This window comes from Symphalangus syndactylus, chromosome 5, assembly GCF_028878055.3.
Source record: "Symphalangus syndactylus isolate Jambi chromosome 5, NHGRI_mSymSyn1-v2.1_pri, whole genome shotgun sequence".
Lineage (NCBI taxonomy): Eukaryota > Metazoa > Chordata > Mammalia > Primates > Hylobatidae > Symphalangus > Symphalangus syndactylus.
Genome location: NC_072427.2, coordinates 41,527,635 through 41,542,839, shown reverse-complemented (window position 1 = coordinate 41,542,839; position 15,205 = coordinate 41,527,635). Strand labels below are relative to the sequence as shown.

The following is a 15,205-nucleotide window of genomic DNA, read 5'->3' as shown; positions in this document are numbered from 1 at the left end:
TCAGCTCACTGCAACCTCTGCCTCCCAGGTTCAAGCGATTCTTGTGCCTCAGCCTCCCGAGTAGCTGGCATTACAGGCACCCACCACCATGTCTGACTAATTTTTTTTGTATTTTTAGTAGAGACGGGGTTTCACCATGTTGGCCGGGCTAGTCTCGAACTCCTGGCCTCAAGTGATCTACCCACCTCAGACTCCCAAAGTGCTGGGATTACAGGTGTGAGCCATGTGCCCAGCCTTTTTTCTGTACACACCACCATGCCTGGCTAGTTTTTGAATTTTTTATAGAGACAAGGTCTCTCTGTGTTGCCCAGGCTGGTCTCAAACTCCTGAGCTCAAGTGATCCTCTGTCCTTGGCCTCCCAAAGTGCTGGGATTACAGGTGTGAGCTACTGCCTCTGTCTTGATAACGTCTTATCAACATAAGGTTTAGTGTATTTGATGACATCCTACTTTCTTTTTTTTTTTTTTGAGATGGAGATTCACTTTTGTTGCCCAGGCTGTAGTGCAATAGCACGATCTCGGCTCACTACAACCTCTGTCTCCTGGGTTCAAGCAATTCTCCTGCCTCAGCCTCCCGAGTAGCTGGGATTATGGGCATGCACCACGATGCCTGGCTAATTTTTGTACTTACAGTAGAGACGGGGTTTTGCCATGTTGGTCAGGCTGGTCTTGAACTCGTGACATCAGGTGATCCACCTGCCTTGGCCTCTTAAAGTGCTGGGATTACAGGCGTGAGCCACTGTGCCCAGCTAGTGACATCTTACTTTCTACACAATCTTATCTGATAATTCTGAATAAATCTGAACATTCATGTAACCATCATCCCCAACTACCTTTTCATTTTCGGATAAAAGAAAGTTTCTTAGAACTACTGCTGTTATCAGTAGAACTAACTTCCTTCTTGCGTTTTTGTCGGTGAAGGTGAAGATATAAGACTCATTGTGAAGGAGAGAAGGAAAGGTCTATCTCAAATATCTCTTCAGTGAATTTTCTTTCTTTTTTTTTTCAGATAGGGTCTCTCATTTTGGTGCTCAGGCTGGAGCACAGTGGTGCAGTCATAGCTAACTGCTGCCTCATCCTCCTGCCTCAGTCTCCCAAGTAGCTGGGACTATAGGGATGTGCCACCATGCCAGGCTAATTTTTTATTTTTTGTAAATATAGGCTTTTGCCATGTTGCCCAGGCTGGTCTAGAGCTCCTCAGCTCAAGCAATCCTCCCGCCTTGGCCTCCCAGAGTGCTGGGATTACAGGTATAAACCATCACATTTGGCCTTCAGTGTATTTTCTACCTGTAAAGTTATGTTGCAGCCATGAAGATTTTTGTCCATCAGTGCCTCTCATCTGTGAGAGGCAGTTGAAGTAGGTATACGATTATAATTACTCCTTGTGGGGAGATGAATGACTCTGGCCTTTCTCTATTCTCTCAAGTCCCCATTTCTGTGTCATCTGCCTATCAACATTCAGATCCTTATATATGTTATTAAACTGATATCTTCTTTTTTTTTTTTTTTTTTGAGACGGAGTCTCACTCTGTTGCCCAGGCTGGAGTTCAGTGGTGTGATCTCGGCTCACTGCAAGCTCCATCTCCCAGGTTCATGCCATTCTCCTGACTCAGCCTCCCGAGTAGCTGGGACTACAGGTGCCCACCACCACGCCCGGCTAATTTTTTGTATTTTTAGTAGAAACAGGGTTTCACCATGTTAGCCAGGATGGTCTTCATCTCCTGACCTTGTGATCCGCCCGCCTCGGCCTCCCAAAGTGCTGGGATTACAGGCTGGAGCCACCGCGCCCAGTCTTCTTTTTTTCTTTTTTTTGCACTCTGTCGCCCAGGATGGAGTACAATTGTGCAATCTCAGCTCACTGCAACCTCCTCCTCCCGGGTTCAGGTGATTCTTATGCCTCAGCCTCCCAAGTAGCTGGGATTACAGGTGCACACCACCATGCCCAGCTAATTTTTTATTTTTAGTAGAGATGGGGTTTCACCATGTTGGCCAGGCTGGTCTTGAACTCCTGGCCTCAGGTGATTCACCTGCCTCGGCCTCCCAAAGTGCTGGGATTACAAGCCTGAGCCACTGCGTCTGGCCTTAAACTGCTATCTAAAGGTAAATTGAGAAGTATCCTTTTAGGATGGACAACGTAGGGAGACTTTGTCTCTACAAAGTTTTTGTTTTTGTTTTTGATTTTGTTTTTGTTTTTTGGAGACAAAATTTCACTGTATTCTCCAGGTTAGTCTCAAACTCCTGGACTCAAACAGTCCTCCCACTTCAGCCTCCCAGAGTGCTAGGATTACAGGCATCAGCCACCATTCTTGGCCAAAAAACTTAAAAAAAAAAAATTAGCCTAGCATGGTGGTGCACATGTAGTCCCAGCTACTTGGGAGGCTGAAGTGGGAGGATTGCTTGAGCCAGAGAGGTCGAGGCTGCAGTGAACCGTGATCACCCCCTGCACTCCAGCCTGGATGACAGAGCGAGACCCTGTCTCAAAGAAAAGAGAATTATCGCCGGGCGCGTCTGTAAACCTAGCACTCTGGGATGCTGTGGCGGTTGGATCACCTGAGGTCAGGAGTTCGAGACTAGCCTGGCCAACATGACGAAACCCAGTCTCTACTAAAAATACAAAAATTAGCCGGACATGGTGGCGGGAGCCTGTAATCCCAGCTACTTGGGAGGCCGAGGCAGGAGAATTGCCTGAACCTGGGAGGCAGAGGTTGCAGTGAGCTGAGATCACGCCATTGCACTCCAGCCTGGGCAACAAGAGTGAAACTCCGTCTCAAAAAACAAACAAACAAAAAGTATTAAAAGATAAAGGACATAAAGTGTTGGGAAACTCCAGAGATCTCCTCTTTAAATTCTCTATAAGTCTCTTTTCAAGCTTTTGTTTTGTTGTTTCCCTCCCCAGTAAGCTAAGCCCCAGGAGCCATGATGGCACTTCTTAGCATTTCAAAGACTGAGAGTTAGCTTAACTTTTGTTGGTGTAGTTATTAAGGCATGTAATGACCTTAACTTTTTAATATTCCTATTGCTTATTTTCCCTCTTGGCCCCAATCTCCTGACAATCCCTGCTCTTGTATTTTAGGTATATGAGAAAGATAGCAAAATGAGTCCTTTTCTGATTTTTTTTCCTCCTTTTTTGAGACAGGGTCTTGCTCTGTTGCACAGGCTAGAGTACAGTGGTACGATCACAGCTCACTGCAGCCTTCACCCCCAGGACTAAACTTTCCTCCTGAAACGGGAAAAGTTCCTTTGTCCCCCTCACAGGGCGTGCAATGGGAGTGTGGCTCACTTCTTCACTGCCCTGCTGCTCAGACCTGTAGGGTAGCATACAGTGGGGCAGGCTGTGGGGCTTCAACCCCGGCAGTGTCTAGGGGTGAATGCTTACAGCTGAAGCCCCAGTGGGTGTGTGTTACAGGGTGCTCTTTTAGTTTAGCTGTCCTTAGGTGGCTTGTGTTAGCTCAATTAGACCCCTGCCTTATCACAAGAACAGAGGGCTTTCTGTATCCCAAGGTTCTTGTCTTGGTGTACTGGAAGAATCGGATCACATGTGGGCTTGGAGAATGAGTGTAAGGTTTTATTGAGTGGAAGTAACGCTCAGCAGATTGGGGAGCCAGAAGGGAGATGGTTTTCCCCTGGAGTTCAGCTACTCAGCGGCCCAGGCTCTTCTCCAAATGCCCCGGCCAAACTCTGCTTCGGTCCACGGCCTGCCGGCATCTGTCATGTGCTCTTCCGCCATCGTGTGCTCTTCTGCCGGCATGATCCTCTCAACGCCTTCTCGAGGTCCAGCCGCTGTATCTTCTTCTGCCAACGTGTTCCTCTAGAAGTCCAGCCGCTTGTGTGTCTGCCTGCTAGGGTCTGGGGAGTTTTTATAGGCACAGGGAGGGGCCGTGGCAGGCCAGGGTGGTCTTGGGAAATCCAACATTTGGGCGGGAAAACAAAAATGCCTATCTACCTAGGTCTGTGAACACAGGCACCAGATGGAGCCCTAGCCAGGGACCATGCCCTCCTCTACCCAGCACTTCCCTTCCCCCCTTCCGTATCATTTAAAGGGACCACGTTCTTCTCTACCCAGCACATCCGTATCACTCCTACCTCAGCCTCCCAAGTAGCTAGGACTACAGGTGTATGCCAACACACCCAGCTAGTTTTGTTTTTGTTTTTAATTTTTTGTAAAGACAGGGTCTCACAATGTTGCCCTGGCTAGTCTCAAACTCCTGGACTCAAGCACTCCTCCTGCCGCGGCCTCCCAAAGTGCTGGGACTACAGGCTTGAGCCATTGTACCCAGCCCCCTTTTTCTGATTGTTATCTTTTCCTGGAACGTGATAAATGAAGCTATCTTTGTTTCAGTGAATAATAGAATATGAAATCCTGTAAAGCCACATAGGTTATTAGATGAATATCACAGAGCTTATTATGCACTATGGCTTAATGTTAGATTATAGATATGACCAAATGGTAATTAACAGAGCTGGAGCTGTAATTAAATACTATTGTGCTGCTCTGTGATCTCTCCTTAGATTTCTGTTGCAAAATAAATGGAAAATGAATAGTTCAAACCCATAGGTGGATTTTGTCACTTCTCCCCATCCCTGAACATCTCTTTTAATTAACTAAGTAATTAAATAAAGTCATCTTCATACAACAGAGATGCCAAACTCTGCCTAGTAACTCTAATCAGTAAGGGTAGTTTGATGCATACTTGTTAATGAGTTCCTCATGTGTATGAGTCTGTTCTGTTATTCTTAGTGATCAGTTCAGCTGAAGTTTCTTCTCTTCACTTATTCTATAGCAGGGTATAATTTGGCAGACTGCTTGAATGCAACAGTGATGTTTCCAACCTACATTTTAGGTGTTGTTTTCTGGATTTCTTGGTGCAAAATTGGGGACTTCATTTTATCTAGAATGTATTAACTTATCTTTCTCCTAGCCTGCCAGGAGCACTGAATAACCTAGCAGGAAATTAAACTACTTCCAGAAAAGAGCTTTCCTCAGTGGCTGAGAGAAAGAGTGTATAGGTGTCTCCCTGGGGTAAACTTCTTTCTGTGCCTAGGGTTGCTGCTTGAGCTGTGGAACAGGTTGGCAATAGGACATGTGCAAGCAAGACAATCAGAAAGTTCACAGGAGTGACCTGGAAGGTTTAGGCTAATGTCTGTGTCCAGTAGGACCTTGCAGGAATTTCTCTTGTGAGTAGAAGAAAGTATAGAAAAGGGAACAAACCCTAAGCAAACGAAGTACACATAGAGGCTGTGAAACTGCTTCTGTCACAGTTCTTCCCCAAGAGAAAGAATAGATATACAGAGGTGAGGCCAAGAGTAGAGATGATCTGTATATTCTGTCTCTAACTTTCCCTCTCTAGTGACTCTCGAGTTTCGTCCAGCACTGCACAGGAGTGAGTAGGGAGGCTCCAGTTTACTTTTTCTGTGTTGTTTTTACCTTCACATCTGTGCATGGAAATTTTAAAAATCTTTCCAGGATCTACCACATCCCAAGAAGGTTGGGAAATTAAATTATAAATGCCCAGTTTTCAAGAGAGCAAATATGCCTTTTGGCATTTATCGTAAATGTAGGTGATTCATTATACAGGCTTCCACTTCCATTTCATTTCATGAAAAAGGTGGAGTTAGGGAAGTACAAGGGGTGTGTGTGTGAGACAAGCAGATAAGGATGTTTTGGCAGCTCTTCAGGGACCAGAATTAATCAGAATCAGTGTATGAACATTCTGTGGACTCAAAATGATGATCTACAAATAGTGATGACTTTCTAAGCCAAGAAGTCAGAGCCAACTGTGGAGAATGGATCCGGTACCCAGACCTCAACCTATAGGCTAGTTTTCAAGGCCAGGAAAGTGTTTGTCTCTGTGTGTATTGTGGGAGGGAAATGGATTATATAGGTAGAGTGATAGTCATGTAGTAAATTATTCCAGAATCAGAGTTTTGTTGCAGAGCTATTTAGAAGCTTGGATTATGGATGCATGTATGATTTTCTCTGAATGTCTCTATTAAAGGACTACATTTAACCTAGACTAAGAAGTCCTCACAAAGGGAAGAGTCCCAAGGATTGGGAAAGTCCTAATCTTTGACTCTCATTTTCTAGGTCTGCTGATTAGTATCATACTTAATCTTTGGAGGAAATAAGCCAGTGTGTGCATTGAGTGTCTTTGCATATGCAAGACATTATGCTCATTCAGGATTGGGGCATCAATCACTCGAGCATAATAGACTTTGTCAGCCTCATAAATTCTGGAATTTAAAGAGTTAAAGGGTCACTTCCCACTTTCTTTTTTTTTTTTTTTTTTTTTTTTTTTTTGAGACGGAGTCTCGCTCTGTCGCCCAGGCTGGAGTGCAGTGGCGCAATCTCGGCTCACTGCAAGCTCCGCCTCCCAGGTTCACGCCATTCTCCTGCCTCAGCCTCCCAAGTAGCTGGGACTACAGGTGCCCGCCACTACGCCCGGCTAATTTTTCTGTATTTTTAGTAGAGACGGGGTTTCACCTGTTAGCCAGGATGGTCTCGATCTCCTGACCTCGTGATCCGCCTGCCTCGGCCTCCCAAAGTGCTGGGATTACAGGCGTGAGCCACCGCGCCCGGCAACTAATTACATTCTTGTGAGAAGTTCTAGTTTCTGGTTTTGGAGGCAGATTGCTTATTTCTTTCTTTCTTTCTTTTTTTTTTTTTTTTTGAGATGGAGTCTCGCTCTGTCACCCAGGCTGGAATGCAATGGTGCGATCTTGGCTCACTGCAACCTCCGCCTCCCAGGTTCAAGTGATTCTCCTGCCTCAGCCTCCTGGATAGCTGGGATTACAGGCGCCCATCACTACGCCCGGCTAATTTTTGTATTTTTAGTAGAGTGGGGTTTCACCATGTTAGTCAGGCTGGTCTCGAACTCCTGACCTCAGGTGATCTGCCCACCTTGGCCTCCCAAAGTGCTGGGATTACAAGTGTGAGCTACTGCGCCTAGCCGTGTTTGACTATTTTTATCTATGTGTACATAATCAACCACATCTTCAGACTGCTGTTGATTGGCTTCTGGGTGGCAACAGCACCTCCTGTTTCTTATAGATAAATTTGATGTTAGAATTATATTCCAAGATGCCATTCTCATTAAATAACCACTGTTACAGTCTCTAAGGGTTAGAAATTCCCACCAGGTTAATCCCAGCCCTGTTATAACTTTATTCCTTCTAGCCAAGAATGTATTAAAGCACCTAGGATCATTAGGAATCTGGCATTCCTGGGATTTGGCTATTTCTTCCTCTCTTTATCCCCATCCAAATTCATGGATTTTATGTCAGACTAATGTACTGTTTGCTGAATGATAGATTGGTAGGAAGCATAGTGGTGGTAGCAGAACATACCTCAGATGCTGGTCCTTGTCTTTCTCATCAGTCTGTGTGCTCTGTTACTATTGAAATCTGGCCCTGATTCTCTTTCATTAGAGACATTTTAATGAGATGAGGAATAAATAGAACTTTTTAAAAAACAATTTTAGCCAAGTGCAGTTTATGAGGAAGATCATTAATAAGAATCATTAATAAGATCGTTATATGCTCATTAATAAGAGTTTCTCTTAGCACAGGATGCTCTCATCTAAACCACTAGATTTGTAGTGGTATCATAAGCCAGAACTTGAAAGGAAGAACTAAAGTCTTATTTATAGCCGTCTGCACTCTGGCAGGAATAGATATAGGACTAGATTAAATACAGAAAAGGTATTTCCTCTAAATGTTCTCCCTGCAACTCAGCTACTACTTTTGCTTCCCTCCACAGATGGAGTCCCCTGTTTCCACACCAGCAGTGCTGCCAATACACCTTTTGGTGCCAGTGGTCAACAATGACATCTCATCTCCTTGTGAGCAGATCATGGTTCGTACCCGATCAGTTGGGGTCAACACATGTGATGTGGCTCTAGCCACAGAGCCTGAGTGCTTGGGCCCCTGTGAACCTGGAACTAGCGTCAACCTTGAAGGCATCGTGTGGCAGGAAACAGAAGATGGTAAGTGTGATATGTGGCTTTCCCCTCCCTTCTCAACCTGCTTCTGCAGGGGAGCCACCAGGGGCTTATTGTTGTAAATATTGCCAAGTGGTTATTAGAGTTTCAAGTGTCCACAGTCTGCGGGAGATACCCACACAGAGGATTTTAGCAGACTTAGCAAAATTTCCCAGCTTCTAGAGATTCTTCCCTTCATAGCTATTCAACAGTGTTGATCCTGGTACTTAAGCAGTCATGTGATAGGTGTTGGCCAGGTAATTCAAACTGTATCTGTACTCTCCATATTTTATATGGGAGAGTTAGATTATAAATTAAATTTGAGGTCAGGCCTGAAGAGAAAAATTAATAAAAGGGCAGCTGAGGGAGTCAAGAGAATGGAGAATAGTCACTCTTAAATTCACTTAATGTTGGCTCATTGCATATGCAGCTCTTGCCTTTTTTAACACCTACAGGTACAGCCAGCTCACTCTTCCCACTGATTGCCTCATTGCCCAGCCACCCACACCACTTCATGTATCTGTCACTTGGTACAGATTTTATAGGCCGAGGCAACAGGGAAATCTTTAGATGGTCTTGTTTTCAGGCATCCACTAAGCAGTTGGCTCACTGTAGGTTGCTGCTGCCCAAGGCATCCAGACTTCTTGCTTGTTCCACTTGCCCCTGAGAACGGAATCTATTCTGTTTTGGAAATTTATGAACCTGAAAAAATGGAAGGGAGTGTAAAGGGACTTAATGGGGTATTTCAGATCTTTTGGTAACATCTGGTGGCAATTTGATTTCTGCATATTCTTTTTATGAAGAATCCAAATCCTTGTCAGAGTATATGTGGTTAGAGAGTCTGGGCCTCAGTCCCATCATGTCTCTGCGTCAGTAACCAGACTTCCAAACTGTCCTCACTCTGAGGAGATTAGAGGCCCAGCAGAGCACAGCTAATCATCTCTGATTATCACAGAGCTGTTTTGTCAGTCTGCCCCTAGAAATTCAGGCATTTCATTCTGGTCGTTCTAACAAAATCTGTTCCTCTGAATATTTTGTCGTCATTCAGTATTTATTTAAAGTTTACCGTGCAATAGGTGCTGATGTGTTACAGGTTAAGAACTCTGTATTCTTGTCTGTCTCATCATTAGGAATATAATACATCTTCAGCTTTCAGAATAACGTTGCTAATGAGGTTTTATTGTGTGCCTGAGTGGTAGAAGCTGATGCAGAGAAGGTGGAGAGAGAGTTTAACTCTAGAGGTTGACTCTCGATATGTGTATACAATATACAATCTGAAAATCACAAAGTGGCTATCTGATTTTTAAAATGTCATCTGCTTATGGACAAATGTCTGAACAGAGTCTGTTGGAATGACAGACACATCCGGACCATATCTCTGTGCCACCAAGCAACCTTCAAGGCCTTTTGCCTCAGTATATTGAAGATAGAATAAATCGATTTCCTGCCTATTTGTTCTGCTTGTCTTTATGATGGTGACTCTTTTCCAAGAACAAGATGCCTTTTTTATGTGAACCTAACAAAAACTTTGAGAGAGTGAGGCTAATGCTTTCACTCTCTTGAAGACAATGAATACCTTTTTATCTGAGGATCTCTTCCTGCCAGGGCAAAATTAACACATAATTTTTTTTTTTATTTTTTGTAAATCATTTGCTCTGAAAGACTCTTGTTTGTCAGGTTGTCACAGGCAGCCTATTATTACCAAGTTCCCCTGTTGTGTACACTTTTTTTCTTTTTTGAGACGGAGTCTCACCCTGTCGCCCAGGCTGGAGTACAGTGGCGCGATCTTGGCTCACTGCAACCTCTGCCTCCCAGGTTCAAGTGATTCTCCTCTCTCAGCCTCCTGAGTAGCTGGGACTACAGGCGCATACCACCATGCCTGGCCCATTTTTGTATTTTTAGTAGAGACGGGGTTTCACCATGCTGGCCAGTCTGGTCTTGAACTCCTGACCTTGTGATCCACCTGCCTCAGTCTCCCAAAGTGCTGGGATTACAGGTGTGAGCTACCATGCCCAGCCCAGTATGTACTCTTAAGGTACTCTGTACTTTATTTCATAGCACACATCAGTTTGCAACTTTGTTTATCATTTTATGATTTTTCTATTAATGTGTATCTCTTCTACTGTGTTAGAAGTTCTGAGATCAGGCAGTCTGTTTTGCTCATCATTGTATCCAAGGTACTTAACATAGGTGGCAACTGACACCTATAGTAGTAGACTGTCAAAAATACTTGTTTGAGGCCAGGCGCGGTTTATCACCTGAGGTCAGGAGTTCAAGACCAGCCTGGCCCACATGGTGAAACCCTATCTCTACTAAAAATACAAAAAAAAAAGCTGGGTATGGTGGCGTGCACCTGTAATCCCAGCTACTTGGGAGGCTGAGGCAGGAGAATTGCTTAAACCCTGGAGGTGGAGGTTGCAGTGAGCCAAGATCGCACCGTTGCACTCTGGCCCAGGCGACAGAGCAAGGCTGTCTCAAAAAAAAAAAAAAAAAAAGAAAAGAAAAATATATTTGTTTGAATGAAGGAATGCTTGCATCTATGTCATTGTCATTTCTGGATCTATCTTAATATATATCTAGAGGAGCCGGGCGCGGTGGCTCAAGCCTGTAATCCCAGCACTTGGGAGGCCGAGACGGGCGGATCACGAGGTCAGGAGATCGAGACCATCCTGGCTAACATGGTGAAACCCCGTCTCTACTAAAAATACAAAAATTAGCCGGGCGTGGTGGCGGGCACCTGTAGTCCCAGCTACTCGGGAGGCTGAGGCAGGAGAATGGCATGAACCCGGGAGGCGGACCTTGCAGTGAGCCAAGATTGCACCACTGCACTCCAGCCTGGGCGACAGAGCCAGATTCCATCTCAAAAAAAAAAAAAAAAATATATATATATATATATATGAGAGAGAGAGAGAGAGAGAGAGAGGATATTAAAATATTGCTTGAACTTAGGAATGGTGTCAAAATACTTTCCAAAATTCTAAATCTTCTCTGAAACTCAGAATAAATACTGCTTTCACCAGGTTTGAGATCAGTCTCGTTATCTAAATCTGTAAGATTTTTAATCCTACTTTTAATACCAAGTTTTCTCCCACTTACTGTATTTCAAGGCTTAGCTCTCTTCTTTATTTTTTCTTTCATCCCAAGGGAAAGAGAACTGTTCTGCAATAATATACTCATCTTTTCTTTGCTTTCTGGTCACCCCAGAGGGCCTTCACCTGAACTGTCAGTTGGCAAAGGTCTGAATTGGGATCAGAGTTGGTTCACATTCCTTTTCATCTTCAGGTAACAGAGATTTCCTGCAAAGATCATTCTCTGAAGATCTGTAAGATCCAGGATACCGAGTCAGTCCTCAAGTTAATCATAAGAACTACATACAGATACTTTTTAAAAAATTATTCCAGACTTCTAGGTTTTTTGTCTGCCTCTCGACATTTTGTACTTCTGTCTGTCTCTTTGTCCAGCAAACTACACTGTCTTCAAACAGAAAAGTCCTTACAGCTCAGACAGAAGCTGTGAATGCTTGGCCTCTGAGGGGAATGGAGGACACTGAGGTCCCTGTATAACTGAGCCACCTTGCTGAGAACAGGTATAGGAGTCATGGCCTCAATTATTCCTAGTTTCTTTGCCTACTTGTCCTACAGTGTTACTTCTTTCTTTCCTCTTCTCTCCCTATCACTCCCTTTAAACCTTGGATGCATTTTTAAATTCCTGCAGATTCCATTTCTTTTTAGGCTGTTGATAATTCAGTAAGCACTGCAAAGATCCTACTTGACTAGATTCAACCATGGGACTGTTAAGAAGACCCAAGTGTAACCTAGAATTTGTTTGTTTGTTTGTTTTTGAGACATTCTCAGCATTATGTAAGGGCTAGTTCCACCGGATTTTGCTTTATCTCACCTCACTTCAAATCAAAATACTGAGTACCTCCAAGGCGGGCGGATCACTTGAGGTCAGGAGTTTGAGACCAGCCTGGCCAACATGGCAAAACCCTGTTTCCACTAAAAATGCAAAAATTAGCCTGTAATCCCAGCTACTTGGGAGGCTGAGGCAGGGGAATCACTTGAACCCAGGAGGTGGAGGTTGCAGTGAGCCGAGAGTGTGCCACTGCACTCCAGCCTGGGTGACAGAGTGAGACTCCGTCTCAAAAAAAAAAAAAAAAAAAACTACCAAGTCTATTCTGGATTCACAAGGCTTAACTCTAATCTAGGATACTGAAAAAATGTATAAGAAGCCTTAAAGCAGACTATGTACTTTTAGGGACACAAAATTGCTTACTGGCTTGTGTGGTATTTTAAAGAAAGGCAAGGCTGACTTTAGGTAAGAGTTCTAGGAGATGCTATAGGTTCTCCTTTTTGGACAGTAGCACTAACCCAAAGGCCAATACCAGTGATATAGTTTACTTTGGCAAACGTGCTTTATGGAAGAATTTATGGTATAGTGGAAGGAGCACTGGAGTGAAAATCTGGAGACTTCTATATCTCTGCCACTATTATTATGACCTTGGAAAAATCCCTTAATTTTCTGGGCCTTAGTTACCTCATCTCTTAAGTTGAACTAGGTGACCAATTAGGACCTGTCAGTTCTTTTTTTCTTTTTTCTTTTTTCTGAGGGAGGGTCAGGCTGTGCCACCCTGCCTGGAGTATAGCAACAACATCATCTCTCACTGCAGCCTCAAACTCTTGAGCTAAAGTGATCCTCCTACCTTAGCCTCCTGAGTAGCTGAGACTACAGGCATGTGCCACCGTACTCAGCTAATTTTTTATAGAGACAGAGTCTCGCTATGTTGCCCAGACTGGTCTCAAACTCCAGGCCTCAAGTGACCATCCTGCCCCAGCCTCCCAAAGTGCTGGGATTATAGGCGTGAACCACCATGCCCAGCCTGTCAGCTCTTAAGTTATAAAAATCTATGCAGGACAGGCGTGGTGGCTGATGCCTGTAATCCAAGCACTTTGGGAGGCTGATGCAGATGGATCACTTGAGCCCAGGAGTTTGAGACCAGCCTGGGCAACATAGCAAGACCCTATCTCTAAAAAAAAAAAAAAATTTTTTTTAATCTATGCCTTAAACCATGGAATCAGGGCCAGGCACAGTGGCTTGTGCCTGTAGTCCCAGCTACTCAGGAGGCTAAGGCAGGAGGATCACTTGAGCCCAGGAGTTCAAGGCAACAGTGAGCTATGATTGTGCCACTGCATTCCAGGCTGGGTGACGGAGTGAGACCCCATCTCAAAAAAAGAAAAGAAACACAGAATCAGCATGGATCCAACACTGGTTGACTATGGCAACTTGAAAACGAACAAGTGGACAGGCACGGTGGCTCACACCTTTAATCCCAACACTTTGGGAAGCTGAAGCAGGTGGATCACTTGAGGCCAGGAGTTTGAGACCAGCCTGGCCAACATGGTGAAACTCCCATCTCTACTACAAAAATTAGCCAGGTGTGGTGATACATGCCTGTAATCCCATCTGAGGCAGGAGAATCCCATGAACCCAGGAGGCAGAGGTTGCAGTGAGCCAGAATGTGAGAGAATATGCAGCTGTCTGTCGAACAGGAGGAGCAGAGACTTTTTTGAGACAGAGTTTCTCTCTTCTTGCCCGGGCTGGAGTGCAATGGCGTGATCTCGGCTCACTGCAACCTCCACCTCCCGGCTTCAAGCGATTCTCCTGCCTCAGCCTCCCAAGTAGCTGGGATTACAGGCATGTGCCACCACTCCTGGCTAATTTTGTATTTTCAATAGAGATGGGGTTTTTCCATGCTGGTCAGGCTGGTCTCGAACTCCCGACCTCAGGTGATCCCCCCGCCTCGGCCTTCCAAAGTGCTGGGATTACAGGCGTGAGCCACCGTGCCTGGCCCCTGCTCACTATTGTAATAACATCCTGTCATCAGATTTCTTCTACCACCATTTGACTGAAATATTTCTCATACCAGTTTTCCAGAGGTCTTCTCTCAGTCCTTCCTAGACTTCTGTTAGCTCTCTTATTTCTTTATTCTTGAAACTCTCCTCTCTTGCCTTGGTCATAAATCTCATTTCTCTTTATAACTGGTTATTCTCTCTATTTTGTGCCAGTCTCTCTTCCTCCTTGTATTCATTTAATCAGAAATTCCTGTTGAGATTCAGGATGCTGAAATATCAGTCAATTCAGTCCTATCAGCCTCTAGATAGGGTCTGTAGCAGCTGGTGCCCTGCTCCCTTTCCCACAGGCAAACAGCCTTATCCGCAATATATTTTTTCATTTATTGTGTGTGTCATAGTGGGGAAAGTTGAGGAAACATTGAGTTGGGAATGGCATTTAGCTGCTTGGAGAAGAAATGAAACTATAATAATGATTTAATATAAAATAATTTGGAGGTAGGTAGGTAAGTAGTCTAGGGCTGGTATGATGACATCACAATGGAATCACTATTTCAGGCTCCTTAAAGTTACTTCTTTATTGCAAAATTGCTTCTGTAGCTCCAGCCATCACATTTGCTTTCCAGTCTTGAAAGAAAAGGAAGGTAGAAGAGAAAAAGCACCTGCCTCCTATCTTAGTCTGTTACCTTTGGAGAGGTTTCCCAGAAGCCACACCATAAGACTTCTGCTTACATCTTGTTGGCTACCCTGTGTGCAAGGAAGGCAAAGAAATTTAGCCTTTTAGCTGGATACATTACTTCCCCACACAAAATAGGGGCTCTTACTAAGGGAAAAGGGAAGAAATTAGTAGAATCTGCCATTCTTTTGCTTTGCATAGCCTTCATACATCATAACTTCCAAAAGCTATTACTTTAGCAGCTTTCTATTGTAAGTACTCTCTTACATATTCATGTCTTTAGCTGTCTACCTTGTGTGAACAATACCGAGAACTTTATCTCCACACTTGACCTTTTGCCTAATACAGTTTCACTGATGAACATCACCAGAAACTGATTTATTAAATTCAAATGTCTAAAAAGGAGTATTCACCATTTTTTTTTTTTTTTTTTTGAGACGGAGTCTCGCTCTGTCGCCCAGGCTGTAGTGCAGTGGCGCAATCTCGGCTCACTGCAAGCTCTGCCTCCCGGGTTCACGCCATTCTCCTGCCTCAGCCTCTCCGAGTAGCTGGGACTACAGGCGCCCGCCACCACGCCCGGCTAATTTTTGTATTTTTAGTAGAGGCGGGGTTTCACTGTGGTCTCGATCTCCTGACCTCGTGATCCACCCACCTCGGCCTCCCAAAGTGCTGGGATTTACAAGCGTGAGCCACCGCGCCCGGCCC

General features: G+C 44.5%; 1 protein-coding gene and 1 long non-coding RNA gene across 6 annotated transcripts in view; one reads left to right on the top strand and one right to left on the bottom strand.

The window, feature by feature from the left end:
* Positions 1-15,205, top strand: part of ZNF609 (zinc finger protein 609) — a 234,806-nt gene that overhangs the window by 156,715 nt on the left and 62,886 nt on the right. For all 3 annotated transcript variants that reach the window (XM_055278163.2, XM_055278165.2, XM_063638855.1), the window contains exon 3: positions 7,756-7,981. In XM_055278163.2, coding sequence (XP_055134138.1) covers positions 7,756-7,981 — 226 coding nt within the window. The remainder of the gene's footprint in view (positions 1-7,755; positions 7,982-15,205) is intronic.
* The window catches only part of LOC129482407 (uncharacterized), a 91,924-nt gene that overhangs the window by 72,028 nt on the left and 4,691 nt on the right, over positions 1-15,205 (bottom strand). For 2 of the 3 annotated variants that reach the window (XR_008657688.2, XR_008657689.2), the window contains 4 exons: positions 14,511-14,571; positions 13,899-14,077; positions 11,072-11,295; positions 7,926-8,677 (listed from right to left, as the gene is read on the bottom strand). This is a non-coding gene — a long non-coding RNA (uncharacterized lncRNA). Of the gene's footprint in view, positions 1-7,925; positions 8,678-11,071; positions 11,296-13,898; positions 14,078-14,510; positions 14,572-15,205 lie in introns of those variants that run through there. The other variant, XR_010120721.1, reaches the window with a different exon arrangement.